General features: G+C 51.8%; 1 protein-coding gene and 1 long non-coding RNA gene across 5 annotated transcripts in view; one reads left to right on the top strand and one right to left on the bottom strand.

Annotated features, from left to right (window-relative positions):
* The window catches only part of PKNOX2 (PBX/knotted 1 homeobox 2), a 316,850-nt gene that overhangs the window by 234,535 nt on the left and 54,326 nt on the right, over nt 1–27,989 (top strand). For 2 of the 4 annotated variants that reach the window (XM_039250244.1, XM_039250245.1), the window contains 2 exons: nt 2,710–2,818; nt 18,437–18,576. In XM_039250244.1, coding sequence (XP_039106175.1) covers nt 2,732–2,818; nt 18,437–18,576 — 227 coding nt within the window. In that variant the 5' untranslated portion in view covers nt 2,710–2,731. Of the gene's footprint in view, nt 1–2,709; nt 2,819–7,724; nt 7,753–9,401; nt 9,454–18,436; nt 18,577–27,989 lie in introns of those variants that run through there. The other 2 variants (XM_039250247.1, XM_039250248.1) reach the window with 2 other exon arrangements.
* On the bottom strand, nt 577–4,355 carry LOC120243987. Its single transcript, XR_005531438.1, has 3 exons — nt 4,273–4,355; nt 3,856–3,939; nt 577–782 (listed from the first exon to the last, which is right to left on the bottom strand). It is a non-coding gene; the product is annotated as an uncharacterized LOC120243987 (long non-coding RNA).

Raw genomic sequence — 27,989 nt, 5'->3', positions numbered from 1 at the left:
CGGTCTGGCCCCTGCTCACAGCCTGACAGACTCCAGACCGAAAAATCTCCTCAGTCTTGGCAGCCATGGTTGTTTCTGGGTGCAGACAGCTTTTAACGATCTCTCCTTGCAAATATTTCCAGGGACAGCAACTCTAAAGTGCCCCTACCTCCCATTCATTGGACAGTGAACAAAAGAATGCAGATTAAAGACTCTATCTTTAAAAGCCCCAATCCTCCTCATTGAGCGTCCTGTGCTTTGCCTTTAAGTGACCTTCTCATCCGTGGAATTAGGTTACCCTGAGACCCAAACCCGAGGTTAAAGGAAACTAGTTGCCCCTAAGAGGGGAGAAAACCCGCCTAGAGGGAGCTCCCACCCCAGACTCTGCCCCCAGGCTCCCTCTTCTGGAGGCTGCTGGCACTACAGCCCCACAGTGGTTCGCTTTTCGGGGGGCCAGGGATTGGGGCTCCGTGAACGAGGTCCTTAGGCAGGTCCCAAGGCCCCAACCAAAGTTTCCTCATCTACCAGAGTTCCAGGAAAGGCTGGATATCCCTATTTCCTTTTTTCCCTCAGGGTCCAAAAGAGATTCCACACCCATTTCAATATCCAAAAGGTCTTCATTCTGGAAGTTTCTTCTGACATCTCAAGGAGTCTCTATCCTCTTTTTTCCTCAGGAACTCTTTTCACTCTCCTCTTGATTTCCTTGGATGTTTACCGCCACCCAAAGACCCAGCCGTGAAAATAAGCATTGGTTCTCCCAGTCCTGAGGTGGCTGGCTTTCCTGAGGGCTCCTTTCTGAGACTCTGTGAGAATAAAGAATGGATCTGGGTGTCATGTGGGGATGGGAGGGAGCGGAGCGGGGGAGACCCTGAGTGTTTTTGTCACACAGATATCCCAGTGGCCCATCACCGGAAGTAAGGCCAGGGTGGTGAGGTGTAGGTAGCAGTGAGGCCATGGGGAATCCCCTGCAGTCACAGCAAAAGTCCTCTCTTCCTATACAGTCTCCTCCAGAACCTCCATTTCATTTTCCTTGTGCCCGATGGGGCCATCACCTCCTCGACTGATAACACTCCTCAGAGAGGAGATCTTGCCTCCCGTCATTTATTCAACCACACCTCCTCCTGGCTCAGTCCTTTGCATGTAGTTGACACTTGATGACTAGTCCTTGAATGAGCACCTAAATTCCCAATGCTTTGCACACTTAAGGTCAAAGCGTGCCTGATGCTTCAGAGACTCAGTTCAGGCCAGGCTTTCTATGTTCTCTTCTTCCTGGAAAATAATCGAAACAACACCCACACCTTCTCTCTCTCTCTCTCTCTCTCTCTCTCTCTCTCTCTCACACACACACACACACACACACACACCCCACAGGGTCCTGGAGACCAGCCCCTTCCTTAGGCAGCTCCCAAACACCCTCAAGTTCCCACAGAATTCAGGTATGCAAACATGTCAGAAGACCCCTAGGGCAAGGGATCGGCTGGAGGGCCCTCAAGCACAGGGGAAGGAGTGTGTGAGTCTGTATCACAAATGATTCTAGCTTATCAGCACCCTCCACCCAGGAGAAGGACAGGTCCCTTGCCCCACAGAGGTTCTTAGGAGTTTCCAGGTGCCACAATGGACAGGTCTGCATCAGGCAAGGAGCCAGTGCTTTCCAGCTCTAAATATTTCAAGGCATCTCCTGTAGTAAACAGCTTTCCGGGCATTCTGTTTCCTTGGGCGGTGTTGCCAGGCTGTCTCTCCACTTACAGCACTGTGATCTGGTTCGAGAAGAAACCTTGAGGTCCAGCAGGGGCAGCTCACTGCCTGGTGATGGGAAGGAGGGAGGACAGTGGAGGACACAGGGAACAGGAAACCTGGAGATTTGGGTCCAATCCCGCTTCACTGCTCACCCCCCCCCCCCCCCCGCCCGCCAACATCATTCCTCTTGGCCTCTGTCTCTTCCTCTATAAGGAAGGCGTGGACTTGGCTCTGACTGCTCTTCTGGCCCCAGATGCCTGTGACTCTGTACCGAATGAAGGCTAACGAGTCTTAGTAGAATGTTGCAGATACATCCATATGGCCAGTCACAAGCACACACCTAGAATAACTCGGCAAGTGAAGGGGTGCTCACCCGGGCTCTCAGACGTTCCTTTCCCTTCCCTGCGAAGCTCCAACCGGTCACCCCTTGCTGCGGGCTCCACCCTCGGGTCTAAGGAGCCGACCTGCGCCCCGCCTCTCTCTTCGGCCGCTAGGGGGCGTGGCGAGCACACCTGGGAGGGGTTGGTCGGTGCTCGCAGACCCTGGGGCGGGGAGGTGGGACCTGGAAGGACGTGAGGCCTCCTGCCCTTGAGAGCACAGGTGGCTGCTCCAGAAGCCTGGGGAAGGGACAGCGCCCGTGTTCTGTGGGATACCCGAATGGCCGCCAGTGCCCCGTGCTGCCACCAGCCAAGCCCTCCCCGTCGCTCCCCTCTCCAACCAGGCCCCAGCTGATGCTGAACAAAGCGTGGTTGCGGGAACACAGGTTGCTTCCTGCGATTGGAATGTCGTTTCTTTCAAGTCAAAACAGCACAGCAAGCCCCTCCCCACCCAGGCCTCTCCCCCTAGCTCTCATTTGTTCCCCTAAAGGGCCTCAGCGCTTGCTGTAGCCCGTCAGTCCAGGTGGCCCAGCCTGAGAAAATGTCCAGCCGGCCGGTCCCCAGGGCTCCCTGCGCTCAGCGTATTAACAGTGCGGCCCCCTTTCTCCTGCCACAGATCCTCGATGTGAATCAATCCCATGATGCAACATGCCTCCCCAGCCCCCGCTCTGACGATGATGGCCACGCAGAATGTCCCTCCCCCACCCTACCAGGACAGCCCGCAGGTGAGTGTCGACTGACCAGATGGCTGGGAACGGGGTGCGGTGGCCTTCCCTGGGCGGGACAGAGCTAGGCCTCTCTCAGCTGTACCCTGGCGACTCTCTGGGTTCTCTCCCCCTCACCCCCACCTACCCAACTCTGGAGAGCAGGCAAACACAGACCCTGGAGGGGGTCATTGCATTTGACAAACCGGGTTCAGATCCGACTTGAGTAGCTCTGTCACCAGCATCTGGGACCCTTGTCTGGGGCACCCAGTCAAGAGCCTGCCCTACCCCCACCCTGCTTCCCACTCAGAGCAGATAACAGACAAATGCACAGCACTCCTTCCTCAGGGAGATCCGGATGCCGGTGAATCGAGTCTGCGTTTGAGTATCTGGGGAAATTTCTTAGAGGCTCCTTTGTACCAGATCCCCCCTTTACTGGTCACTGGAGCCTTTATGTCCAGTCCTTCTCTGCCTGCCCATTCCAGGAGTCACCCTTCTGTTCAGGATTGTGTCAGCTTCTTTCTAGAAAAAGGCCAGGACTGTATCTCTACACCTGTAGCCCTGTCTCCCTGGTTCCCAGTTTCCATCCCCCACCTGAGACACAGCAGCCCCCCAAGTTCTTCTGAGACCCTTCCTGGCTGCGTCTCTTGGGAAGGTGGCATCTTCGTCCTGTCTACCTGTTGTCTCCTCTCCTCCCTCTAGAGGACTGGCCCGGCTTTGGGGAGTCGGGCTCCCCCCGTCTGTCAGACTGACCACCCCAGGATCTGTGCCCTCCCCTCCCCCTGCGTGCATCTTCCTCCACATGTGGTTCTCTGGAGGCTCTGAGCAAGTTATGCTCTGGGCTCTCACGGAAGCCTCCATTCTCCGACCTTTACCTTCACTTCCTCCTGTTTTCTCTACCTTGGTCTCTCAAGTCAGTATTAATTCAAGAAGTGTTTATTGAGTATCTGTAATATGAAATGTGGCCAGCTAGAACATTCATTCGTTCATTCGTTCGTTCGTTCAACAAACGGGCAGTGAGAGCCAACCGTGTGTCAAGCGGTCCTTCTCACGCTTACCCAGCAGCCGGTCTTTGCACTGCCTGATGTCCCTTGCTCCTTAGCATTTCACACACAGCCCTTCTCAGGGGCCACGTGGAAGATCTGTGCAGCGTGAAACAGATAGTAAGGGGCAGACGCAGGGTGGGCAGGCTTTTGTTCACATTAGGTCCTATGTCCCTGGCACACCCAGCCTAGTGCCAGCATGTAGTGCCTCTCGATCCATCCCTGCCCCCCCCACCCGCCCCAGGGGAATCACCACATTACAGAATGCCCCGCAGGCGGACCACCACTGGCTCCTCTCCCCCTGAAAATCCAAGAGCACTTGTCTTTCCCTGATCTTTGAGCACACGACCTTTTGTCCCCACCCCTGTTCTAACATGTCATCGCCAGTCTCTCCCCCAACCCAGCCTCATATGCGGCAAACCTTCTGCCCACGTCATTAGCTTTCTACGAATGACCGCAGGCTTGGACTTGGCATTTACACGGTCCTCTATTTGAGAGCGTCCGGGTGTGCAGCACTATGTGCGGCCTTCCCCTCCACAGTCAGAATAAAGTCCGGGACCTAGGCACCTAGCGGGGGACCTAGGCACCTAAGGGTCATAATGGGGGGCGGGCTTCATTCTTCCTCAGTGGACACAGATGTCATCCTCTTATCTGCTCAGGCAGTGTTGGGGTCCCCCGGGGTACTGATAAAGGGGCAGGAACTTTGGCTCCGTTTCTTTTGTCATTGGATATGCTCTCCTAGCTCCACAGTAGACATGGGGAATGGACAGGGGGTTGCTTCCTGTATTTAGCCGGTGGTGGGTGCAGAGGCCTGCATACACAGGGCGTGGGGACAGGCAAGGGCGGGGCCACGAGGTCAGAGAGCATTGAACTGGCGCAGCTGGTGGCGGCTGCCTCCCTCCCGCCCACCCCAAGCCCACAGGGGCAGCTGGGAGAAGTTTGGGTTTGGTGGGGATTAGCAGCGGCAGGACCTGTGTTGTCCAAGAATGCTGATCCGGGTGTAGTTAAGAACAGGAGCCTGATTTAACTGTCAGCACACAGCCGAGAACTAACACATCCCAGCTGCCGGGGGAGGTGATGCACATGGGGCTGTAGCTCCTGGGCGCTCAGCCCCCCCGGAAGACACCACTGAGCTGCCTTTTGGGGGAGGAACCGAGGCTCCAGTTCCCCATCTGGAGGCTCAGAGTAGAAGCCCTGTGTGGGGACTATCCCAAGGCTCTCCTCTCTGAGAAGCCGCCAGCACTTGGCCATTGAAAGCATATTTATAGCAAAGGAATACTTTCCCCTGAGGAAGCCACACATCTATCTGTGACCCCAAGGTCCAGGAAGGAAGTGCCGGACAGGAAGTGTCAGTGTCCGTGGTAAAGTGACCAAGCCAAAGTCTGGAGTCCTTATGGCCTTAGCTAGGGCCACTGGACTATGGCTAGACTGCCATGTGCCTTCCCTGAGCCAGCCTGGTTCCCAAAGAAACTGACGAGGTTGGAGGGTCGTGGGGAGTAGTCAGGGCAGAGATGGAATGAGTGGGATGCAGGAGGTGAGTAAGACCCCTGGACAAAGAACTCTGACTCACAGGGAAAGGCTGTTCTCTCCAGGGAGAGCTACACTTTGATGCCAGTTGGCTTTGGTGGGGGGTGTCCTTTCTCCACACACTCTGGGGGCTTCTGGGAGTGGCTCCCATATAGGAATGTCTACAGTGTGAGTCTTCCGCTGGGGAACTTGCTCTGATCCTCCTACCTTCTTCCCTTTATGCTGTCAAGAGGCTGAGCCCAGCTTCTCAGGGGAAGCCCTGCTCCACTGCCCTCCTAACGCTCATTATCCTAGCGACCTAGCTGTTCTCTGACACTCAGTGTCCTGAAAGACGGGCCTAGTAGGAACATGGGTCAGGCACACAGAGGAGTGCTTCCAAAATCAGGCTCTCTGGAAGGGGATTCCTCACTTCCTCCTATTCCTTTAGGTCTCATCCCATTACTTCTAGACCTGGTAGGACTTGTTTCCTCAAGGCCCAGACAGCTAAGCACATCTCTCTGTCACCTCCTTGGAAATCCAGTTTCTTCCGCAGGCAAAAATGGACAGTCTCTGATACGAAGTCCCCAAAACGAAAAAGGAAGCGAGAAGCAGAGCCCTTCCTCTGAGACCCATGCAATCGTTTTAATAATGTTCCCGTTGTGCTAAGGGCTAGCAATACTGAGCATAATCTATTCAAATGCACAGGAGAATCTCACTTTGGAAAATTAGGAATCTGCATTAAAAAATTCCCAAGCCCCGGACCTTCTTTATAATAAATTAGAATTTTTTTTTCAAGGCAAGTTCTTAACTTGGCAATTTCATTTTTGAAGTTTGGGGAATAAAGTTATTAAAAATGAGGGAGGTTTTTTTTTTTTTCCTTCCATTTCAGGAGAGAACCATTAATGGTTATGGACCCACGCTATCTGGGCACAAGCCAAGTGGAATGGTGGCCAAGCAGTCTCTGGCCCTTTAGTTCTGTTTCAGTCCATCCTGGGGAAGCTTTGTGATTACTTGTAAGGATGTCACTCCGTGTTTATTGTGCACTAAAGGCAGACTGTGCAAAACCAACAACCCACTGAAACCCTTCCTGTGGCCTGCTTCCTCCTTCTGGTGGCTTCTGGTTAGCTTCTGTTAGAGTCGCAGCGCCCTCTGTTGTCTAACTACAGTACTTCGATTCCAGCATCATCTCACTTTATGCCTTGAGAGGTAGGGGCAAGTCCCCTGGGGACTGGGGACTTCTACAATGGTTGTCTAATGAAAGCGTTGTCTCCAGGGAGACCTGGATATGAGCTAGGTGTGTGGTCCCCCTGTTCAATACTGCTGTTAATTCCTACATCACTCTTTTTCCCTCTTCGGCATCTCTGCAACAGCCAGCCTGGCCATCTGTCACCTGGACTTGCCCAACCCCCTCTTCCCACCTCCCCAACCTGCCCCCCCCACCCTCCAATCTTAATGGAACTCTAAAAGTTATGTTCTCTACTATTGTCCCCTCCCAGCAAGTCCCCCACACGCACCCCAGGATCTTCAAGGTAACACAATCACCTTCTCACTCCTTCTGGGCATATACCCTTCATTCATGTGTTCTGTCTTCACCTCTGAATGTCATTTAAGTTCTTCAACTTCCCGTAACAGTCCACATGCAATGTCCACACCAAGGAAATTTCTCCCTTCTGCAGTTCCACCAGCAAATTCAGGAAACTGTTCGGATTTAATCATGAAAGCAATAGCTTCCCTCCCTCCCCTTACCCACACACACCAGCCCCTGCTATCAGCAGCCTCCCCCCACTCTTCCTCAAACACAGACACATACCTACCGTTCCACAAATATCTTTGCCCTTGGCTTATAGGCAAGACAAATATTTTATCTGGTCTATTTGTGCATGTATTCAATGTTTAGTATTCCTCTGTCTGCGTGTCCCCAGTGTGTCGGGCTGTATGAGCATTTGACCGGAAAGCAGACATCTTGGCAGGTCCCGGTCTGTCCCGCTAGGCACAGCCCCCTGTGGATATGGGCACTCAGTTACCACTTTAGGAGCAAACTGGTACGTAGGTAGCGTGACTTGATGATGGCGTGATACTAACCATGTTTGGGTCATTCACCCAGGATGCGGCCTCGTGAGTGACCAGAGGGAGGCAAGGCAGGCCAAGTCAGAACTCTTGGATGAGGACCCAGTGTGGGAAGCTCATTTCAGAAGGAAGTCAAGCATTTGCTGGGGCCCCTTTGGCAGAAGCTGCATTCTTCCGTCCCCTTCCGTCCTCCTGCAGCCCCCGGAGCGAGGGGACTGGTGCTCAGGCCCCAGAACACTGTGCGTGGAGATCTGGGGTCAGAAAGACGCTGTCTCACCTCCCCTTCGAGAGGAAGGCGAAGGCCAGGCCAGGCCAGACCCACCTCTGGCGTCTCCCCAGGTACCTTCTTTCCCTCCCTCTCAGAGCACCGTTCCCACTCTGGGCAGGGCCGGGGAACTGACGTCCTGGGGAAGCTGGATGGGCTTTGATCAGTCATTAGGATCCCCATGCTGGTTTCATTAGCTGGAGGCAGAGGGGGTGGCAGGGGCCCCTGGCTGTGAATGGCCCCCATCCAGGCCACGCAGCTGTGACGGGCAGAGCGAGTTCAGATGTTTTCACACTTTACATTCCTCTCATCTCTTGAAGGGCTAGAGCCCCCTGCCTTGCAAGGCCCTCTGCTCAGCTGCCTGTGAAACACATTCGCTTTGCAGCAATAGAGTTAATTCAGCAGCTTTGAAAGTCCCCCTAAACCTTTTCTGTGGTCGTGATTGACGGCCCCCTCCGCCCCTGGGGGCAACCCCCCAGGGACCCTATGGGCGACCTGCCTTCCCTTGCTTTGACTCATCAGAAATGGACTCTTCTCTTTCTTTTTTATTTTTTACCGGGTCTTTCTTCTCTTTGTGCACAGTGACCTCTCTCCTTGGCCTGCTTGGGCCACCCATGTTTTTAAACCAGACATGTCCCTGAACTCCAGCTCACTCAACACCTTCATTCCTCAGTGTGGAAAAGGCAAAGCAGCCTACAGGCCTCTGTGCGCCCCCCCCCCCCCCCCCCACTTAGGAGATGGTAAGGGAGCAAAAGGACTGCTAAGCTTCTGAAGACAAACTCTACCGGTCTTGTCTAGGTTTTTTATTTGATGAACTTATACCTCAATTCTGATATTTACCAAAAACACAGAGATTTTATTGTCTATCCTGGCGCCTCCAAGCAGGAGATGAGTGCCCCAAACAGCTACAAAAATAGTACTTCATGGCCCAAGTACATGAAGCTTAAAATAAATCAGGGAACAGGTGATCAAAGTCTGCAGCGGGCCTGATGAGCACTTGAACTTTCTTTGCCTCCCTTTACTGTGTGATTTTCTAGGAGCTAGGGTGTCTGCAATGGCCTAGAGGGAGGGGGATGGGTGAGCAAGGCCCCAAGGGTGCTTGCTGTCCCTGGAGTTGTGGTCCAGAGAAGTGGGATGACTCCACGTGATAGAAATTCAGGAATCCTAGTCCTTGGCCCAGTGGCACTGCTGATGAATTACACACATTTAGGCCAGTCATTTCAGTACGATCTCTTTCATCCACACATCTATTCAATAAACATCGAGAGCTTTCTTTGATCTTGCAGACCTTGTGCTAAGTACTGGAGATACGAAAGGAATAGTTCGTGCCCTAAGGGAGCTTATGGTCCGTTTTGGCCCTCAGTTTCGGCGTCGGTAAAATGGGAATAACTTGTGCCCTCCCTGCCTCACAGGATGGTTGAAAGTGTGGGCATGAAAAGCAGACTGCTCTTTCCCTGCCTCCTTCTCTCCATGATCCTGACATTGATTTTCACTCACTCTCTTCTGTACATCTTCAGTAGCCAAGATTGCGTTGAACTTTAATTGCTTTTTATTAGGAATATGGTCGGCATATCAGATATTTGTTTCTAGCTCTAAACACACCCCCTCGCGCATGCGCGCACACCCGCGCACACACACTGAGATTCTGATATACCTGCTAACTGTACTGGAAACTACTGGTTTATACAGGGGAGGGCTCTCCAGAGAAGGACGGCAAGGGTGGGGAGCAGATAGTTGCCAGGAAAGCGCCCGAAACTGGGAAGTGAGACTCAGATGTAAGTTCACAGCCTTCCTCCTATTAGCCACATGTCAGTAACACCCCAGAAGGGCAGCCAGGGGCAGTGAACATTTTACAAGCCTCATTTTGTAAACCACTGCCTACTAACCTTTTTAAACCTAATTAATTAGCTACGACCCCTCATTTTACACCACGGAGTAATTTCTCTGTGGTTTGTTCCATTCAGGTGGCCCTGCGATCAGAGTGTAGGTGACCTGTAGGGCCTGCCATTCCAGGAGCCCCTTCAAGTTACATTGGGTTTCCCTGGCTCCGCTGTCTGCTCTTCCCTCCTCATCCCCCCCCCCCCACACCTCCAGTTCTCACTGGGTGGGGGGACACTGAGAGGAATCCTTGCCGACGCTGAGCCTTTTAACACCTCTCTCACTCATTCCCTCACCCGGATCTGTCATTCAGTCATTTAACAAACACATTGAGAGCCTACTGGGAGTGGGTCATGGTAATGGGAGCTAAGGAACCAGTCCGCTCAGGAAGACGGACCATTAAGGGTCCCAAAACGTTACAGACGTTAAGGTTCGAGGCTTACACGGATGAGCCGAGTGTCCAGGCTACCTAGGCCTGGGGAGTGTGGAGCATTGGAAAGGCTTCTGGGGAGACTTAATGCTCCAGCTGAGCCCTGAAAGAGGGGTAGGTTTACATACAGGAGGGACGGAGGAAGGGAGACCTGGGAAATGTGGACATTTCCTGCTGAGGCAGCTGTGGGAGCAAAGGCATGTAAATCATCAGGCATGTTCAGGCAGCCCTACATGGTAGGGTCTGATTGGGGTACAGCGTAAGGGGAGGGGGCTGTACCGGAGACAAGACCAGGGTCGGTGGGCACGTCCGGGCCTGGAGCCCCCTGTGGGCTGTGCCCTTCCCACAAAAACATGATTTTTTGGCCTTGCCCCCTGCTGCCTCCCACCTACTGGGGCCAAACCTGATGTTTACCAAATAGCGTCAAGCCCTGACCTCCTCCCAGGTCCTTGGACTCTCTCCTGGTTGTGAGGGAACCAGATCCCACCCTGCCAGCTTGCCCAGTTACCGCAGAGAGTGCCAGCTCGCGGGCAAGCCCAGCCCAGCCCAGCCCAGCCTTGCCCTGCTGGCGCCCCAGCGGCCCCTGGTGGGCCAGGCCCATGCGGCCCCCCTGTTCTCCATGACGCAGTGCTTCTGTGGCCTGGTGGGGCAGGCACCGGGCCCGGGCAGCACCCACCTTGCCCGGGTCGGGTGGAGGCCTCAGAAGAAGGGCTTTCCTCTTTGGAGGAGTGTCCCTGCTGAGTCACACTGAGAAGGTGCAGGCCTAGGCTGTCTTGGGTTGGAACAAAGGACTCTGGGAGAGGTTCTTGGGTGTTGGAGTCACAAAGAGCAAGGTCACACATGGGGTGAGAGGGCATATGTTGGGTGACACAGGAAACATGGGTGCTCAGGTGTCCAGGGCAGGGTATGGACAGGGAGTGGAGTTTGGATTGAGAGAGAAGACTAACAAAAAGGGATCATAAACACGCTTAGAAACCAACTCCACCATGTGCATTTCACCCTCACATATGGCTTCTCCGTGGCCCCGGGGAATGGGATTTTAGCTCCACGTGTACCTGATGGAGAAACTGAGGCTCAGGGAACTGAGTCACTCACCCAAAGTAACAGCTGATGAAGAGTGATGTCTCCTTCCACAACACCATGGCCGCCTCTCCCTGTGCCTGACCCCAAGCCTGCCCCACTGCCCCGTGTGCTTTCAAGAGAGTGGGCTCCTTCCACAGAGGCAGGACCCCCGCCCCCCAGGCAGCCCATGGTACAGAAGCAACAGAGGCCAACTCCAGGGGCTGCAGATTGTGGATTATATTAATGATAACTACCATATGCAATTAGGTGCCAGCTGCATTGCGTATATTATCTCATTTAATTCAAACAACACTGCACCTTAGGTATTCTTACTCTCATTTTGTAGCTGAGGGCCCTGGATCAGAAAGGTTGAGTAACTTGCCCAAGTCGCACAGACAGAGAGTCAAGTCTGAAGTAAATGCTCATGCCTGTACATCACACTATGTCCCATGGTCTCCAGCCCTGGGTGGGACACCCGCCACTGCCAAACGATACGCAGGCAGGAACCGTGACTTCCCTTCTATGACCCGAGGCATTTGGTGTCAAGAAAGTAAACCTGCAGCTAAAAAGATATCATTTGGTGGGAAGCCTGTCTACTCCACACCAGCCATTCCTGTATTCTGTAGATATTTTAGATACTCTCACTATCAAACACTGAGCCTATAGTCATAAACAAAGACATAGCCAGTGCCCTACAGTGTCCTGCTGTCTAGTTGATGAGAGAGGCAAGTAAGTACTCACGCTAAACCGCGTGCTCAGGGCCACGGAACACAGGGCATATGGGCCTGGCCGTCACCGGGGCTCAGGAGCACCCACTGAAGGATGCAGCAATCCTCACGACAGTGGTGACTGGTGGGAGGTAGGTAGGAAGCATCACCACCATTTCACAGATGAGGAAACTGAAGCCCTGAAAGGTAAAGTTACATATGCAAGGTTGCCCAGTGCTGAGTGGCAAAGGTGGGATTCAGCGCTACCTGATGCCAGTGTCTCCTGCAAACTACCTCTGTGGGGTGTTAGAAGGACTCAGGTGTCGTCCCTCATCCTGAGTCACCTGCCCGCACCTCCCAGGAGCAAAAGAGAGGGGTCCTGATTGGAAGCTGGCAGCCAGCAGTGATGGCAGGCTTGAAGCCCCATGGGATCAGGCTTCTCCACCTCTGTCACAGGCTCCTTCCTCTGCAGCCTCCCAGGGATGTGAACTCAGCAGCAGTGAGCCACCTTCGATGCATACCTTCCTGCTTGGGTTCCGCACAGGAGGACTGTTTCCGGCATGACCCATGACTAGTGTTTGGGGACTGACTTTGTGTACGGGAGGCGTCTTGGGTGTTGTGGAGAAGCTGCACCGCACTGGGGACAAGTGATTGCATGGAAGACCCACCAGCATGGAGCCCGATTCTGGCTCCCTTCCTTTCTGCCTTTGTCACTTGATAGGGAAGCAAGGAGTCTTCCCATTCTCCTCTTCAAAGAAAAAAAGCTCTTAGTTCTGGCCCCAACAGTTTGTGTAAACTGTGATCTCTGGCAATTTCTTCACCTCTGTGGGCTTCAGTTTTCTCATGCAAAATGAGGATGACATGAACTTATTGCACAGGACGACTGTCGGACATGAAAGCCTATAGAGGTATTTTATTAGCTCATTAGAACACAATGTGCCACTCTCCTCCTACAGCTGGGAAAGGGTGGCGCTCAGCAGAAACGAAAGCATGGATGGGCTTTCCAGTGTCAGAGAGGGCAGCGGGAGCAGGTAGGGGAGAGGAGCCTGTCACACCAGCAGCACCTCTCAAAGCACACCACGGAGCATGTCCTACTCGTTTTCGGGGTCAGACTAGATGGTCAGAGACAGAAGCTGACTGATTTGCCTGCACATTTTCCCTTCCAGGACACACAGTTTACAATTGTCAGCTCATTCCAGTCCATTTTCAGATGGGGGCTGGGATCGTGAACTTCCATCTCAAGGTGTTTCACACCAAGAATCTGGGCAGGGCCCTTTGGCTCCAAGCTTAAGCAGTGCTGCTTCCAGCTGAATGATGGAGAGAGGTCCAGTGGTTAGAGCTTTTATGGGAGGAAAAAGCATGGAGTGGTGGCCCCAAGGTCTCTGCCCCAAAAGAAGGACCGTAAGGTGAACCCTAGAGCCCTGTGTGGGCTCTCACCGCACCCTGTCTCCTCCTGCCCCCTTCCCTGTCCATTAGCCATTGCCCTGTTCTCTTGATTACTCCTCACAGCCTGTGTAGTAGGTATTATCCCCTGCTTTATTTTGCACATTTTTTAAAGCTTATTTCTTTATTTTGAGAGAGACAGAGACAGCGCAAGCGAAGGAGGGGCAAAGAGAGAGGGAGAGAATCCCAAGCAGGCTCCGCACTGTGAGCGCAGAGCCCGATGTGGGGCTCGAACTCACAAAACTGTGAGATCACGATGTGAGTCAAAACCAAGAGTTGGACCCTTAAACTGATGGAACCACCTGGGGGGGGGCCTCCTCTACATTTTACAGATAAGAAAACCCAGGGTCAAAGAGGTCAGGAAACTTGCCCCCAGATATCTGGCTAATCACTGATAGAGGAGCATCAAACCCAGGCCTTCAGATTCCCTGTTCCTTCCACTCGCTGAGACCTTTCTGATCTTCCAGAAGGCTTTCAAGACATTGCTCAACTTTACCTCTCCTCTGCACCTCAGTTCTCCTTGTCGAACAGGGACTGTCTACGCATCTGGGCAAAGCCACGGCCACCCCCATTTGGCAGAAGTCCCAGAGTGCCCTGAGGTCTCCTTGTAGCATGGCTTGGAATCCGGAGTGGCCTGCTCTGGGACCAGCTGTAAACATACCGTGCCCACGTGGCATGTGTACAGCTAGTTTCTTTACGTGCCAGACAGAGGAGAATCAGACAAAGTTACCTGGAGAGAATGCCTGACACGAGGTGTGCGAGCAAGTGGCTGACAGCCAGTTCTCTGGGTGGAGCTTGGAGAGAGGCCCCGTTTTGGAGCATTTGCCAATTTCCATGGTGTAAATGCTCAACCGGGCCACTTTCGAGCCACCGGTGTGATACCAACCAGCTCACAAAAGTCCAGAAGATTTATCAGTTGCTTTCACCAGCCAGAACCAGGGAGCTCCAGCACTTCATGTCACTTAATGACCCTACCCTGCCCCTGGTCTGTCCAGCCTCTCCCCTGCTCCTGCTCTGGATGTGCCCCCCAGGAACCTCCCAGAACCTCCACAATGTGCCCCCTCCTCCAGGCCCTGAGCCAGCTGCTGGGGGCCGCTCCTTTGGAGCTCCAGTTCTTGGGAAATGGAAGTCTCTGGCTAGAAAAGGGGATCCATTTGGAGGTTCTCCAAACCTGGAGAAATGCAGAGTTTGCTGAATTGCCCCTCCCCCCCGAGCTAAATAAATTTGAATCACTGTCCAGCTCAGAGCAGATCCGCTCTCTTCTCCCCCCACCCCCAACCCTCCCTGAGCACCAAGACCTGCCTCTCAGCTGGGGCCTCTGGGGATGCTTGCTGGCAGGTGGCTGCCTTTAATTTATTCTTATTCTCTGCTTGTGTGTCCGTACCCCAGCAGTCCTGCCCAGAAAGGGGAGGTGAGAGGAAAAGGAGTATCTCCCCTCATCCTTGTCTCCCTAGCCCATCTTCACAGAGGTCCCTTGTGGATTCCTTCAAGGACACGAGGAAATACACCCTTAGTGGGCAAGGCAGGGGCATACCAAACTCCCCTACACTTCACCCCGAAACCAGCTCTGCGGCCATAGCTCTGCCCTGCTTCAGAACAGAAGCACATTTTGGAAATTATGTTTCGTGACAACAACCACCCCGCCATCTTGGGAGCCCTTCAGAGTTTCCCAAGCATTCCTACCTACTGTAGACCATCTCATCTGAGCCTCTTGTCAGCCCCGTGCAGCGGGCAGTGATTGTTAGAGTTCCTGGATGTGTCCGAGCCTGTCAGTGTGGGGACTTCAGAGGCCACCCAGCTGGAGCGTCCATTCCCCTCCATAGGGGCCCAGCTGACCAGTCTCTGCTTGGCCCCTGCCGTAGTGAAAACTCACCGCCTCCTGGATGCAGCCCATTCCAGGGCTTGGAAATGTATTATGTGGGTTGAGCCCAAATCTCTCTCCATTCAATACAGATTGAATGAATTGCTTGTCGTCTGACCCCTTGGGGCATGCAGAGCAAAGCTGATGTGATTGGACCCCTTGTTCCGATATTCAGAGGGCGCTTTCATATCCCACCTATCCCTGACCCTCCAATCTTCCTTACCTATCCCAGATTCAAGTATTTCTCCCACGACATGGGACAGAATGCCTCCACCAGCCTGATCAATCCTCCGAGTGCATTCTCCTCCACGGGTCTCAGCAGAAACGAATGAGACTAGAGGTTCTGTGTGAGTCATACTTCTGTTAATGCATCCTCAGATAGCATGAGGTTAGGCTGCTTGTCTTGGCTTTTTTGACAGACACATTACACTTTGGATGTATTGAGCCTTCTGTCAACTCAAACATTGCTATTAAACCTTGTCGCTCCTGTTCTGCACTTATATTATTGATTTTATTTTTTGGCCCAAGTGTTAGAAGTGTTACATTCCAACTTAGGTGATGAAAATTAATCTCATTAAACTTAGCCTGTGGCCAAAATCTGTAAAGATCTTTTGGATCTCAGTCTCCTGTCACCTATAAATTTGGTGAGCATGTCTTCAGATACCCTCTAAATCACCGATAAAAATATTGAAGAAGAGGGCTAAGGAGAAAGCATGTGTCCTAGAAGCCTCCCTCAAGCAGACCTCTATCCTTTAAACGTCATCCTCCGGGTATACCTTACTAATCCACACAGTGGTCCGCCGGTGCGTCTGTCCATGGCTTCCTCAAGGCTGTCGTGGGAAGTGCCTTGCTGAGGTCACTGTCCGTATGGTTTCCTTGCCTGTCAGAGTAGTCATCGTGTTAAATCCAGAAACTGAGTTCCATGAGAACAGGCACTCATCCTTGGGACCTCAGTGCCTACCTAGCACAGTGCCCGGTGAATTGCCAACAACTCAGGAAATATTTGAAGAAATGACCATTTGCATTAGTGGATGGAAGAAACTGTCCCCGCTCCATGTGAAGATTAGCAGTATTTAGTTTTTCTGATTCCACCTTCTTTCCCTAGTTTGAAAACTGGAACATTTGTTTCTACTTTTATCCTTATAGCATCTCTTTAATACTTGTGATCCTAGGGCCACCTGGGTGGCTCAGTCAGATAAGCATCCAACTTCAGCTCAGGTCATTATCCCACAGTTCATGGATTCAAGCCTCAAGTCTGAGCTGTCAGCACAGAGCTTGGAGCCTGCTTTGAATTCTGTGTCTCCCTCTTTCTCTCTGCCCCTCCCCTCCCCGCCTCATGCTCTGTCTCTCTCTCAAAAATAAATAAACATTTTTTAAAAAAACCTCCTAATAATACTATGTGAACTTTAAAAAAAATACTTATGGATCCTAAAATGACACCAATTGGCTTGCTGATGAGAAAATAAGAGTTTAGGAAAGACAAAAGATTTGCCCAAGGTCAAAGGCTAATAATGAGAGAGCTCAGGATTCAAGCCATTGCCTGCAGGCTTAACAGTTGATGCTATGTCTAGCCTCTGATGTTGAGTTTGGGAGAGTTCCCCAGTTCAGCCAACAATGAGAAGGGTGTTTCTTCCTAACGAAGTATGATGCGGAGCCAGTACATTAAAGCAGATATGTCTTTTTTCAGACATGAAAGATCTCATTCACTGCCTATCATTCATTCATACATTCATTCATTCAACAAATATTTATTGAGTATCTGCTAGTGCCAGGCTTTTCTGGGCTCTAGGAATACAGCTGCTAATCAGGCCATCTTTGAGCTTAAGTTAATTGAGAATAGGAGAGAATATAAGCAAGTAGATATATAGTATCTGATCATAGAAAGGCCTATAGAGTGAAGCAGAGTAAGGTCATTGGAAGGAACTGAGGGGCCCTATTTTACTCTGAAGACGTGGCATCTGAGCAGAGACCTTAAGAAAATGAAACAGCAAAAGCAAACCAAGTGTCTTGGGGATCATAGCAGCAGCATGAGCAATGATGTGCCTGGGCTGATGCAAGAACCATACTTTTTCTTCCAGAAAGCAGAGACCTAGATCGTATGATAAGCATTCCAGCTATACAACATCCGATTCTTTTAAGATGTATTCATTCATTCATTTTCTCAACAAAGGCCAAGCACGTACTCTGTGTCATCTGGGAGCTACGGATGAAGGTGCCACCAAGGCTTCAGTGGGGAAGGCAGACAAGTGTACCAAGCCCAACAACACTGGTGCTATGGATGGGCTGGAAAAAAAAGAATAGTTGAGGCATGGTCATCATTCATGACATTTTAGGGATCCATTTGACTAAGGAGAATATATTATAAAAAGCATTAAACTCTATAAGGGTAGTTATCAAAAAATGTAAGCCATCTAATCATTTCATAAAATTTTATACAGGGACACCTGGGTGGCTTAGTCAGTTGAGCGTCTGACTTCGGCTTAGGTCATGATTTCATGGTTCGTGGGTTCAAGCCCCATGTCGGGCTCTGTGCTGACAGCTAGCTCAGAGCCTGGAGCCTCTCTTCAGATTCTGTGTCTCCCTCTTTCTCTGGCCCTCCCCCGCTTGTGCTGTCTCTCTCTCTCTCTCAAAAATAAATAAAACATTAAAAATTTTTTTTTTAATTTTATACAGAAAGCCCAACATATAACATTAAAAGGAGTTGCTCTGATTGGCACAAAATTGGGGGCACAGGGATACCTTCAAAAACATTACGTAGGACGAAAATCCCTGCCCTGAATGTTTGTTGTGGCTGAGAACAGAAATCTGTCCAGTGTCCACTAAAACCTGCTTGTCTCCAAACACCCAGGTAAATCAAATTTGGAGACCTGTTCGATGATCAATCAAAACCATTAAAATGGTTACTTCTGGCTTGGGTTACATGGACTAAACCTCTTCCCAAATGAGAACTGATTGAGCTAATTTTTTTTTCTGCTCTCCAAAGTCATCAAGTCAACTCCTACTGCCCAGTCCAGCCCAAATGACTTATAGGAACAATTTAAAGGGTTCATCATTTTGGTTTCTTCTGCTTCTTGGCAGAGGTAGCCACCCTAATTTGCATTAAGAAGAATCAGTCGTCTCTTCTAAAGAGTGCTGGTGCACCACCCAGTTTTGTAGGCTCCTTAATTATTCTCTAGAATGTTTTCACCTAGAGGTTGCTTCCTTCTCACTGTAGCACGCAAACAAACAGATGCTGGTTGCAAACTCACAATTCCCTTGCACACATTCTCCTGTTCACATGCAGACACCACTGGCTGAGGCGGGCCCCCCAATTCCAGCTGGGGAACCAGGTGTCCGGGCCATACTAACCTGCCTCCTCCCCTTTTCTCTCTCTGCAGATGACAGCAACTGCTCAGGCGCCCTCTAAGACCCAGGCTGTCCACATCTCCGCACCCTCGGCTGCTGCCAGCACACCTGTGCCCAGTGCCCCCATTGACCCCCAGGCCCAGCTGGAGGCTGACAAGCGAGCTGTGTACAGGTAGGAGATGCTTCAGCTGTATTGGGAAGCCACCCCCCACCCCCACCCCCAGTCAGCCTCTGGCCCAGCTCAGCCTTGGGAGAGGAGAACACAGGCCAGCGGGTGGGCACATAAAGACAATGGCCAACAGCTGCTGTCCTTGCCGCCTTCTCTCTCAAATCAACCTGGACATCCCTCAGCTGGCCAACCAATGTGGGTTGATGCTAGCTTCCTGGGATTGTCTGGTGAGGACCAAGAGGGCCCAGGCAATATCTTCCAGAAGGACCCTTTCCTCATCCCAGCTGGGGACTGAGCCCCCTTGAGCATCAGAAACGCTCTGCTCAGCAAACTGCTGCCTGCTTGCATGTCCCCTCCGTGCTTCACTCCAGCAAGCACACTGGCCGTCTGCTGGTCCCGTCTAGGACGTGGAATTACACAAACTTTAGCATGCCTGAAACCCATTGGGAGATCTTATTAAAATGCATATTTCTGGGCTCCATGCTCAGAAATGCTGAATCAGTAGGTCAAGCCCTAGGAAGAGGAATATGAATTTTTAAAAACCATTCCAGGGGGATCTAATGCAGCCGGTCCTCTTTTTTTTTTTTTTTTTTTTGATCCATGACTGTCTTTGTTTTATAGCGAGAGGTGTAATGTGTGGCTGTGTACATTCTGGTACCCTGCTTCCAGATGGGGAGTTTTCAGAGAGCCGGCAGCCAAGAGCAGGGCCAGGCCCTGAATGTTCCGGGGGGGCGGGGCTGGGAGGGGCCCAGGGGCTGTCTGGTGTGTCCATGTGGTTGACAAGATGCAGTCCTCTGAGAGCCGCCCTGAATGAAGCCCCAGCAGATACGTTAGTCATTGTTTTTCCTTTGGGGCACCCACGCCACCAGAAAAGATGCCCGAGTCGGCATTCAATATTAAGGTGACACCCTTGCTCACGCTCGCTTGTGTGAGCACATACATTCATGTGTATCAGCCAGCGCATCTTGCCTGTGGCTGGACACACCCTGCAGCAGGTGCCAATAATCCGTCACATGGGCAACGGTCTGGCTGAGACGAACGGGAAGGAGATTGATTCCTGCCTCACTCCTCCCCGTAGTGACAGTGCTTTTATGGTAATGGTGGTAATTACTGCTGTTATTATCATTATCGTTGGCATTATTTTTAGTTACTCTGATGAGCTGAGTGCCTCTAATGCCAACACGGAGTCCTGAGCAGTGAGCCCTGATCCACAGGTCCCGCCGAGAGGGTCTTTCCCAGCCCTGCCGGAAGAAGTCACCGTGCCTGTGCCCGACTCTGCCCAGTGCACAGGGCAGGCCCGGTTGCGTGCCAGGAAAGAACTCTGCTTTGGACCCCGAGGAACTCCCACATCTGGTCACAGTACCTGTCAGGGAGACTGGGCACTCCCGTCCTCCTGACTCCCCTTCCTTCGCACTCGTTTATCGAACCCTTACTATTAATAAGTGGAGGCGCTGAGCTGGACTTCAGGCAAGAGAGGGTAAACCCATCAAAACAGACGCGTGGGCTCTTCCCCGTCTCTCCAGGGACAGAAAAATAGGCAGACGAGAAATCAACACAGTGTGGTCAGGGCTTTAACAGAGAAGGCTTCACTGAGGAGGCAGTATTTGAGTTTGATCTTAAAGGCTAGTACGAGAGTCCACCAGGAGGAGAAATGCGCTAGAGTAGGGCCTTCCAGACAGAGCAGAGCCTCCGTGTTCCCAGAATGGCCAGTGGCCAGAGCACCTGCTGTGGGGAGATGAGGCTGCACAACCACCTGGACATTAAACCCTGAGGTGGGCTTGTGCTTTTGTGAGGGGCATGAGAAGGGAGAGTACCGTGGCGTCTGAAAACCTCCTGATGCTCTGATGGCTTGGGGCTTACAGTCATCATACTCCATGTAGGTCATTGCTACCCATAGTATGGCCCAGTGGCTAACAGCCCAGGGCTAACAGCCCTGGATCCCCTGGGAGCTGTTTAAAGACGCAGACTCTCGGCCCCGCTCATACCATGTGACCTGTGTGCATCGACCCAGGCATCTTTGCAGACAGGGGACACAGACCTGTAATGAGCACAGATCATAGTCTAGAAAGGTGCCTGATGAAACCCAGGCTTGAGTCCCACCTCATTTTGTGTACTTACCTCCGTGAGCTTTGGTTTCAGGACAGAAGCTAACCGGGGGGTTCAGTAGGTCATTGAGAGAGCTCATGTGAGCACCTGGCTCTGTGACACAAAGCAGATGGCCTCCCTAGCCCTTCCCAAGGTCCCAGGCCCATTCCATGTGTCCTCCTCCCAGGCCAACCTGTGGGAGACGTGGGTCACCTCTCCCATGGGAGCTGTTCATCATGATGTCACTTGAAACATAAAGGCCCAGACAGTCCTCCAACCAACACTGTTTCCCGCTCACCTTCGCACCCAAGCTTTAACTTCTCCCACCGGGCTGAGCCCCCAACTGCCCTCGGCATTTGCCCCAATTTTCTCTGTCGCTGTCTGACCGTGAAGAAGGAACCCCAGGTTGGTTGCCACCAATCGCCCAGACAAACATGGCCGCCCAGCATCTCAGGACAACCGAGAGAGCTGATACTGGCACCTTTGCCGGCTTTTCTCTGCAGTCTCTCCTGTCCCAGGGACCCGGGGTGTTCCCCCACAACCACACCTCTCCCATTAGTACCAGCTCTTCTCTCTACAGCCATTGCAGGATGACCGGGGAGGGAGCTCAGCCTCCTGAAGGGTCAGGTAATTTTAATTAGATTTGCCTGCCTTGGGGCAGCCTGGCTCGTCCAAAGCACATCAGGGAGTCAGCATTTTATGTCAATAAATGTAACAAGGCTCTTTCAGTTCAGATTAGTGCCCAGCACTGACTTCTGGGAGACCCCACTGGGGCCCCTCCCGGAACCACAGATGAAGGAAGGGCGGAGGGGGCCCCTTTCAGACCAAGCCTCTGCAGGGTGGCAGGGGGACAGTGTGACAAAAAGGAGGGGTGTGCCTGTGAGCCCAGGGAGCCTGCCAGTGCCCCTGAGGTTCTATTTGTGTATGAGGATGTGTTAATGAAATGTATTGGTTCCTTCTGATGTGGAAAGTGTGTGTGTGTGTGTGTGTGTGTGTGTGTGTGTGTGTGTGTGTGGTGGGGGAGAGGGGAGGCAGTCTGTCTTTAATTGGATCATACCAGAGCATCATCTGGGCTAATCAGCAAGGCAACCGGAGCTCCCGCTCGGATTAATGATTGCAGTCTAATCCGGACAGATTCCATGATTGGATGCACATGGTGGGTAATTGTGTTTGTGGCCCAAGAACAGAGCTGAGAGAGGGTCTGAGGAGGGGAGGCCCTGTGCAGTGAGGACCACCGTATGTTCGGACCTAGTGCAATCCTCCCTTTCCCTAGCCCCCCACCTCAGCCCTGGGGCTTTCCCCCAGGAAGTTCAAACTTTGCTTGGACCGCCCCACCCCATCCCTCCATGCGGGTGGACGGTGTCAGGTGCTGTCCGGGACCTGGTGGTTTGATGGCCAGGCTTGCAGAGACAGGGCCAGGAGGGTGGGGTTAATCCAGCTTTCACTCTCCCTCCTCCCCTCCAGTCTCCTTCGTTCCTGTTTGAAGTGAGTGGGTTCCCATGGAAACCATGATGTCCTTGGGAGCAAGAAGAGTGGCAGGGAGTTAGGCCTGGCCAGGTGCGAGGCCGGGAGGAGGTCCGCTTTGCTGAGAAAACTCTGCTCAGGCTCTGGTTCTCCCCCATGAGACTGAACAGCTCTCTGAGAAAAGGGGCCCACTCAGCGCAGAAGTTACCTGCTATTGACAGGAAATGCCAGGCTGTAGACTGAGCAGTGAGAGAGTGGCGGGGGCAGCATACTTTGCTTCTGCATTTAAAATGCCCGAGAATCGAGCTGCTGAGCAGGTGGAGAGGGTGGCTGGCTGTTGCCCACCCCCCCACACCCCGTATTTCTCCTCTGTGCCACAGCTCACAATTGAATTGATTTCATTAATAGTGTTTCTATTTCCCCCACTAGATTGTTAACTCCATGAGGGCAGGGTCTATGTCTGTTTTATTCATTGATCTATCCCTGGTGCCCTATACAATACCTTAGAGTCAGCAGCTTGGACACAGTATGCACGAGAGCTTGTTGAATGGATTTATTAACTAGGCTAGGCGGCACCTCATAAATACACCAGCGTTCTAGGCTGGCGTGCTGGCTATCAGGGGCTAGGTGACAGAGAGCCATGGAGTGTAGCATTTGCTGATTTCCACGGTGGAAATGCTCCTATCGTGGCCAATTTCTTTATTTTTTAAAAAATTTGTTCAGTGTTTATTTTTGAGAGAGATGGAGACCATAAGCAGAGGAGGGGCAGAGCGAGAGAGGGAGGGAGACAGAGGATCTGAAGCCAGCTCTGTGCTGACAGCAGAGACCCCAACATGGGACTTGAACTCACAAACTGTGAGATCAGGACCTGAGCTGAAGTCCGATGCTTAACCAACTGAGCCACCCAGGCGCCCCCACCATGGCCCATTTCAAACTACCAACGGGGTACCGCTGAACAGAGTTGCCAAGAGGGGCACCCAGTTGGCTCTTGCCTGCCGCAAGTACAACCCCCCCACCCAGGTAGGCAAGCTACACGCCCACAGTCTTCTGATTTTGACGAGGTCAGTACATCTTCTAACCAATTCTTTGGAACGGTTTCATTCATATCTTTAGCCATGATCCTACATTTCTCCATCATCCTCATGGGCCTGAATGGTCTTTTCCTGGGTTCTAAATTTGAAATGTTCTGTCTTGATGAATTAACAGCTTCAAACAGTGTCCAGCACGGAGTAGGCGTTTGCAATTGTGATTTTTCATTTTTAACCCCAAGGCAGTGAATTTTCTCCTTCCTAGTTTCTACCCAGCACTGTCTCTTCCCATCTGCTTGGGCAAGGCCCCGCCTTCACCCCAACGTCCCCACCTTCTCCAAGTGGATGCCAGGCCCTTCTTGGTTTACCTGTTAACAAAAATTCCTTCCTGGAAGCTTCAGAAACCCTACATCAAACCAGGCTTTGCCTCCTCTTCAGCGTCCCAGCTTCCAGAATCTTGACCTTGCCCTTTGGCACTTGTAGGTCTTCAGGACAGCCTTGTCCTTCTCAACCACAGACTCAAAGCTTCTACCCGTGCGAGACTACCCCGGGCAGCTCATGCTGGAGCCCAGTTCTCGTTCAGTAAAAGCAATATATATTTCTAAAGCCCTGTGTTCTACTTGTCCCTGTCTTATCCAGACTGGGCCCCTCTAGAATGAATCCACAGTCACTTGGGGAAGGATCAGAACAGGCCAGTGGCAGTGTTCAGATCACTCTATGGAGGCCACCCTTGTAAAGGTCACCGAGGCTCGGGGCTTGGTCCCGGCAGCCCTGGAGTTAGAGTTGTAAATGCAGGAGAATGGCTGTGCTGGGCAGTGCCACGAGCTCTAGAAATAGACTTGGTGATCGCTAGCTTTGTCACCTTGGGCGAGTTAATCTCGCTGAGCCTCTGTTTTCTCAACTGTAAAAAAGAAAATAGTACTAGCTAGACTTAAAATTAGAGAATACGGGATAATACCTGACACGCAGATCAGTGTTTGCTGCGTGGGTTGGGGGTGGGGTGAGGATGTTTGAAGCAAGAGGGGCCAGTATGTGTCCCCGTGGCCTGTTCAGGATGAGAGGCAGTCTGGTGCATTCAGGGGGGTGGAATTCACAGTTAGGAACTTGACCTTTATGTTTAGATCACCTGGGTTTACATTCTGGCTCCACCGTGGGCACTAAGCCTTTCTGGGCCTCAGTTTCCGCATCTGTAGAATGCGGTACTATCTCTTCATCAGGACGGTTATGAGGAATCCATGAGAGAATGCATATTACGTATTCAGTAAAGAACCCCACATTTGGTGAGTGCTCTGTAGGTGTTAGCTGCTGTCAGATGTTTGGGGAAATGCAAGCAGGGGTTGGTCAGGCTAGAAGATGCTAGAAATGCTGGGAGGTGAGGCAGCCAGAGGCAGGACTGGAAAGCCGCCCCCCCCGACCCCAGTCAAGAGGTGTCCATATTGCAATTCAGTTAAGCATGTAGTGAGCTCTGCTATGTGTCAAGCATCGTGTCAAGTTCCAAGAGGGGTTTGGAATAAAGAAGAACCAGTCCAGGGAGTAAGAGAAAGATAGACTTAGAGAGTGACTCTAATATAAACTTGGCACATAGTATGGGCTCAAAAAGTATTTGTGGAATTGACCGCGAGGCTTCTGGCCACAGTACAGTGTGGGAGAATTGCACTGCTTTTCCCCAGGGAGGTGAAACCCAAGGGAAATGATAGTTGAGCCTGTAAAATGGGGTGGGCGGGACCCCCGAGGTCTGGGAGCTGGACAGAGGGGCTGGGTCCTCTTGTGACCATCCTCCTCAGCAGCTGCCTGGCCGGGAAGGACCCTAGGAACTAGCACGTCCTAATGAAGCGTCTTTGAGGGAAGGCTTCCACCTTGTGACCAAAGGGTGTCCTGGCTCCAGTGAGTTGACCCTGGGGCTTAACCCTATGCCTTCCCTGGCACTGTGCTTGGTCAGTCCTGGAATGTGCTGGGTGACGTGGCCTGAGAAAGATGTGGGAGAAATTCAGCCACTTCAAGCAGAAAAGTCAGGACCAGATGCTTCAGGCTAGAGCTTCTAGACTGGATGCCAGAAGCAGATGTTCCTGGCTGCGTTCTGGGCTGGGCTCTCCGGGCTGGGGGCTCCAGCCGACTCCGGGCTCTTGCAAGCAGTTGGATTCACTGGCATCAGAGATAACATTTCAGCTGTTGACTACAGTCAGGGGAGTGATCCTGTTGGAGCCATAATCTGAGAGTAAAACCATGCTCAGTTCTCCCCGGGCCCCAGGCAAAGCCTGTTCCTGGCCTCCCTCCCCCAGCCCCCGCCAGCATCTGGAGGGCCCCCAGCCCACGCACAGACTCTGCACAGGCTGCTGGCAGGCACGGGGGCTGCAGCTGTCTGGTCCGGGGAGCAGGTGTGCTGCTTCCACAGCTTACTGGCCTGGCCCAGGCAGAGCCAAGAAGTCCAGGTACCCCACCGAGATAAGGCACGCTGATAAGATACCAGGACCCTGGAACCCAGCAGCTTTCATCCTCACAAGGTTATGTTAGGATTAAAGGAGATAATCGATGCTAACAGCTGACAGTGCTTGCCACGTAGAAGGCTCATAGTGAACAGTGGCTGCATTTGTGAGTAGTTATTGCGATAAGTACTAGACTGGATCCATCCCCCTTGTAAGAGGGAAGACAGCTAGTAACTGGGTGTTCCACTGCTGTGAACCAGGTGGGGTGGACTAGAAGGAGAGCCAGCAAGCTGGGGCCATTGAGGCCAAGGGCTTCTCTCCAGGGCTGGACTGAGCCAGTCTTGCCCTTCTTTTAAATTTTTAAAAAATGTTTTATTTATTTATTTATTTATTTTGAGAGAGAGGAGAAAGTGTGACTGAGCAGGGGAGAGAGGCAGAGGGAGAAAGAGAATCCCAAACAGACTCCGCGCTGAGCGTGGAGCTTGATCCCAAGAACCATGAGATCATGACCCGAGCCGAAATCAAGAGTTGGACCCTCAACGGACTGAGCCACCCAGGCACCCCTTGCCTTTCTTTGAACCATGGCACCACTCTCAGATCCTCTCAAGCTCTAGTCCATTTCATGGTCAAGCGGAAAGAACAGAAGACTAAGCCTTCAGTCTCAATTCTTACTCTACCATTGGGCAAATCATTTAACCTCTTTAGATAAGCTTGTCCTACCTCACAGGGTAGGCATCAGAGGAGAAACTGAAAGTGCTATAAAAATGTGGAAGCCCTCTCCAAACACATGGAAGTATTATTATTATGAGAGAAGACTCTTTTGGAAACTCCTTTGATAAGACAGATTCTCTTGTGCTACAATGATCTTGATGCTCAAAGGGTAAACATGGCAACTCAGTTCTGTGACCCCAAGGACACATGTGACTCAAGGACAGAAGAGGAGAAGAGAAAAAGGGAGGAGAAGGAACTGATTCCAATAATGGTTCAAAACTAAGAGATAGGAGAGGGGAGCCCAAAATTTGGAGTTTGGATTCCCAGATTTAAATCTCAACTCAGCCACTTAGTAGCTTGATATCATTATTTAACCACACGTACCTCAGTTTGCTAATTGGTAAAACGAGAATAAGAATACTGAGCATTTGAATGCAAGGAGCACATGGAAGAACACTGTGTAACTTACAAAGGGCCACAAAGAGTGTGTGTGTGTGTTTCCTCACTGCCAGTGGCCAAGGCAGAACGGACAGAACGCCTTCCCCACAACACCCCTCCCCCTAGACTGTGCGCTGGTTGGGGCTTGCCTCGATCTCTAGTGACTTGGGCAGAAGCTCTGACTGCCTCTCACTAGCTAAACTTGGGCAAGACACTTCCCTTTTTGAGTCACCTCTCCTTAAAATGAAAGGGCTGAATGTGAAGTCCCAGCAGGTCTCAACTTTTAGGTGGTTGGTATTCTTGCCCTTGCAGGCTAGCCTTAGCAATCACTTTGTTGAGATTTCACATTTATTATTATTACTTTTATTTTTATTGTGCCAGAAGGAAGGGGTGCAGGGGGGTGGGGGAATAAAGGGATGGGGACGGAGCAGACTGTGGCCTGCCCTGGGCCCCACCCTTGCCAAGAATGGACCTATCCACCCACCTGGGGGAGGAGAGCTGGTTGGAGCCCAGGAACCCTAGCAGATGCGATTCCAATTTAGCAACAAGAAGAAGTCCTCTCCAAGGCAACCCAGGCGAACACACCACCCACTAGGCAGGACTAAAAATACACCCGCATGGTCTCAACGTCACACCTGCAGTAAAAATACATCCAACCAGGAGCTGCTGGCTCGTCCTCCCCCACCCCACTCTGCTCTCTCCATCTGGTGCCTTCGAGGGGAGGAGACATAGAGGGCTGGGTGAGCTCTTCCTTCACACTCACCCCCCTCCCTCCAGGCCCTTGCCAGCCCCCACCCCGCACACACCCAGCAGAGAGCACAAGGAAGGCAGGTCCTTTAGTAGCCATCGTAGCTAGAAGCTGCCAGATGGCAACGTTTTATCTGAGTCTTGCTGTAGAGATGGGTTCTGAGCCCAAAAGAACTTGAGGATTGTGTGTTAGAACCTTGCTTCCCATAGTTCCTCTGTTCCCGTTCATTGATTCATTCACATATTTATTGATCCTCTGTTGTGTGTCAGGCACTGTGCGTGACCCTTGGGAATTCAAAAAGAGCTGAGACAAGTTCACAGGCCAGAGCAGCTCACCACACAGCGAGGAAGACAGATCTGTGCACAAACAACTAAAGTTAGTAGAATTTAATGAGTGTCATAAGGGAAATAAAAATAAATTCTTACTGGCAGTGCTTTTTTGGCTAAAAAAAAAAAAAAAAGAAGAGGTTCTGATAAATTGTACGTTGCCTCTCCTCCTCCTCTTTCTGTGCCTCTATTT

Source organism: Hyaena hyaena, unplaced genomic scaffold, assembly GCF_003009895.1.
Source record: "Hyaena hyaena isolate Hyena2069 unplaced genomic scaffold, ASM300989v1 scaffold_364, whole genome shotgun sequence".
NCBI lineage: Eukaryota > Metazoa > Chordata > Mammalia > Carnivora > Hyaenidae > Hyaena > Hyaena hyaena.
Note: the sequence above shows the minus strand (reverse complement) of the source record. Positions and strands in the feature narration are given on the sequence as shown.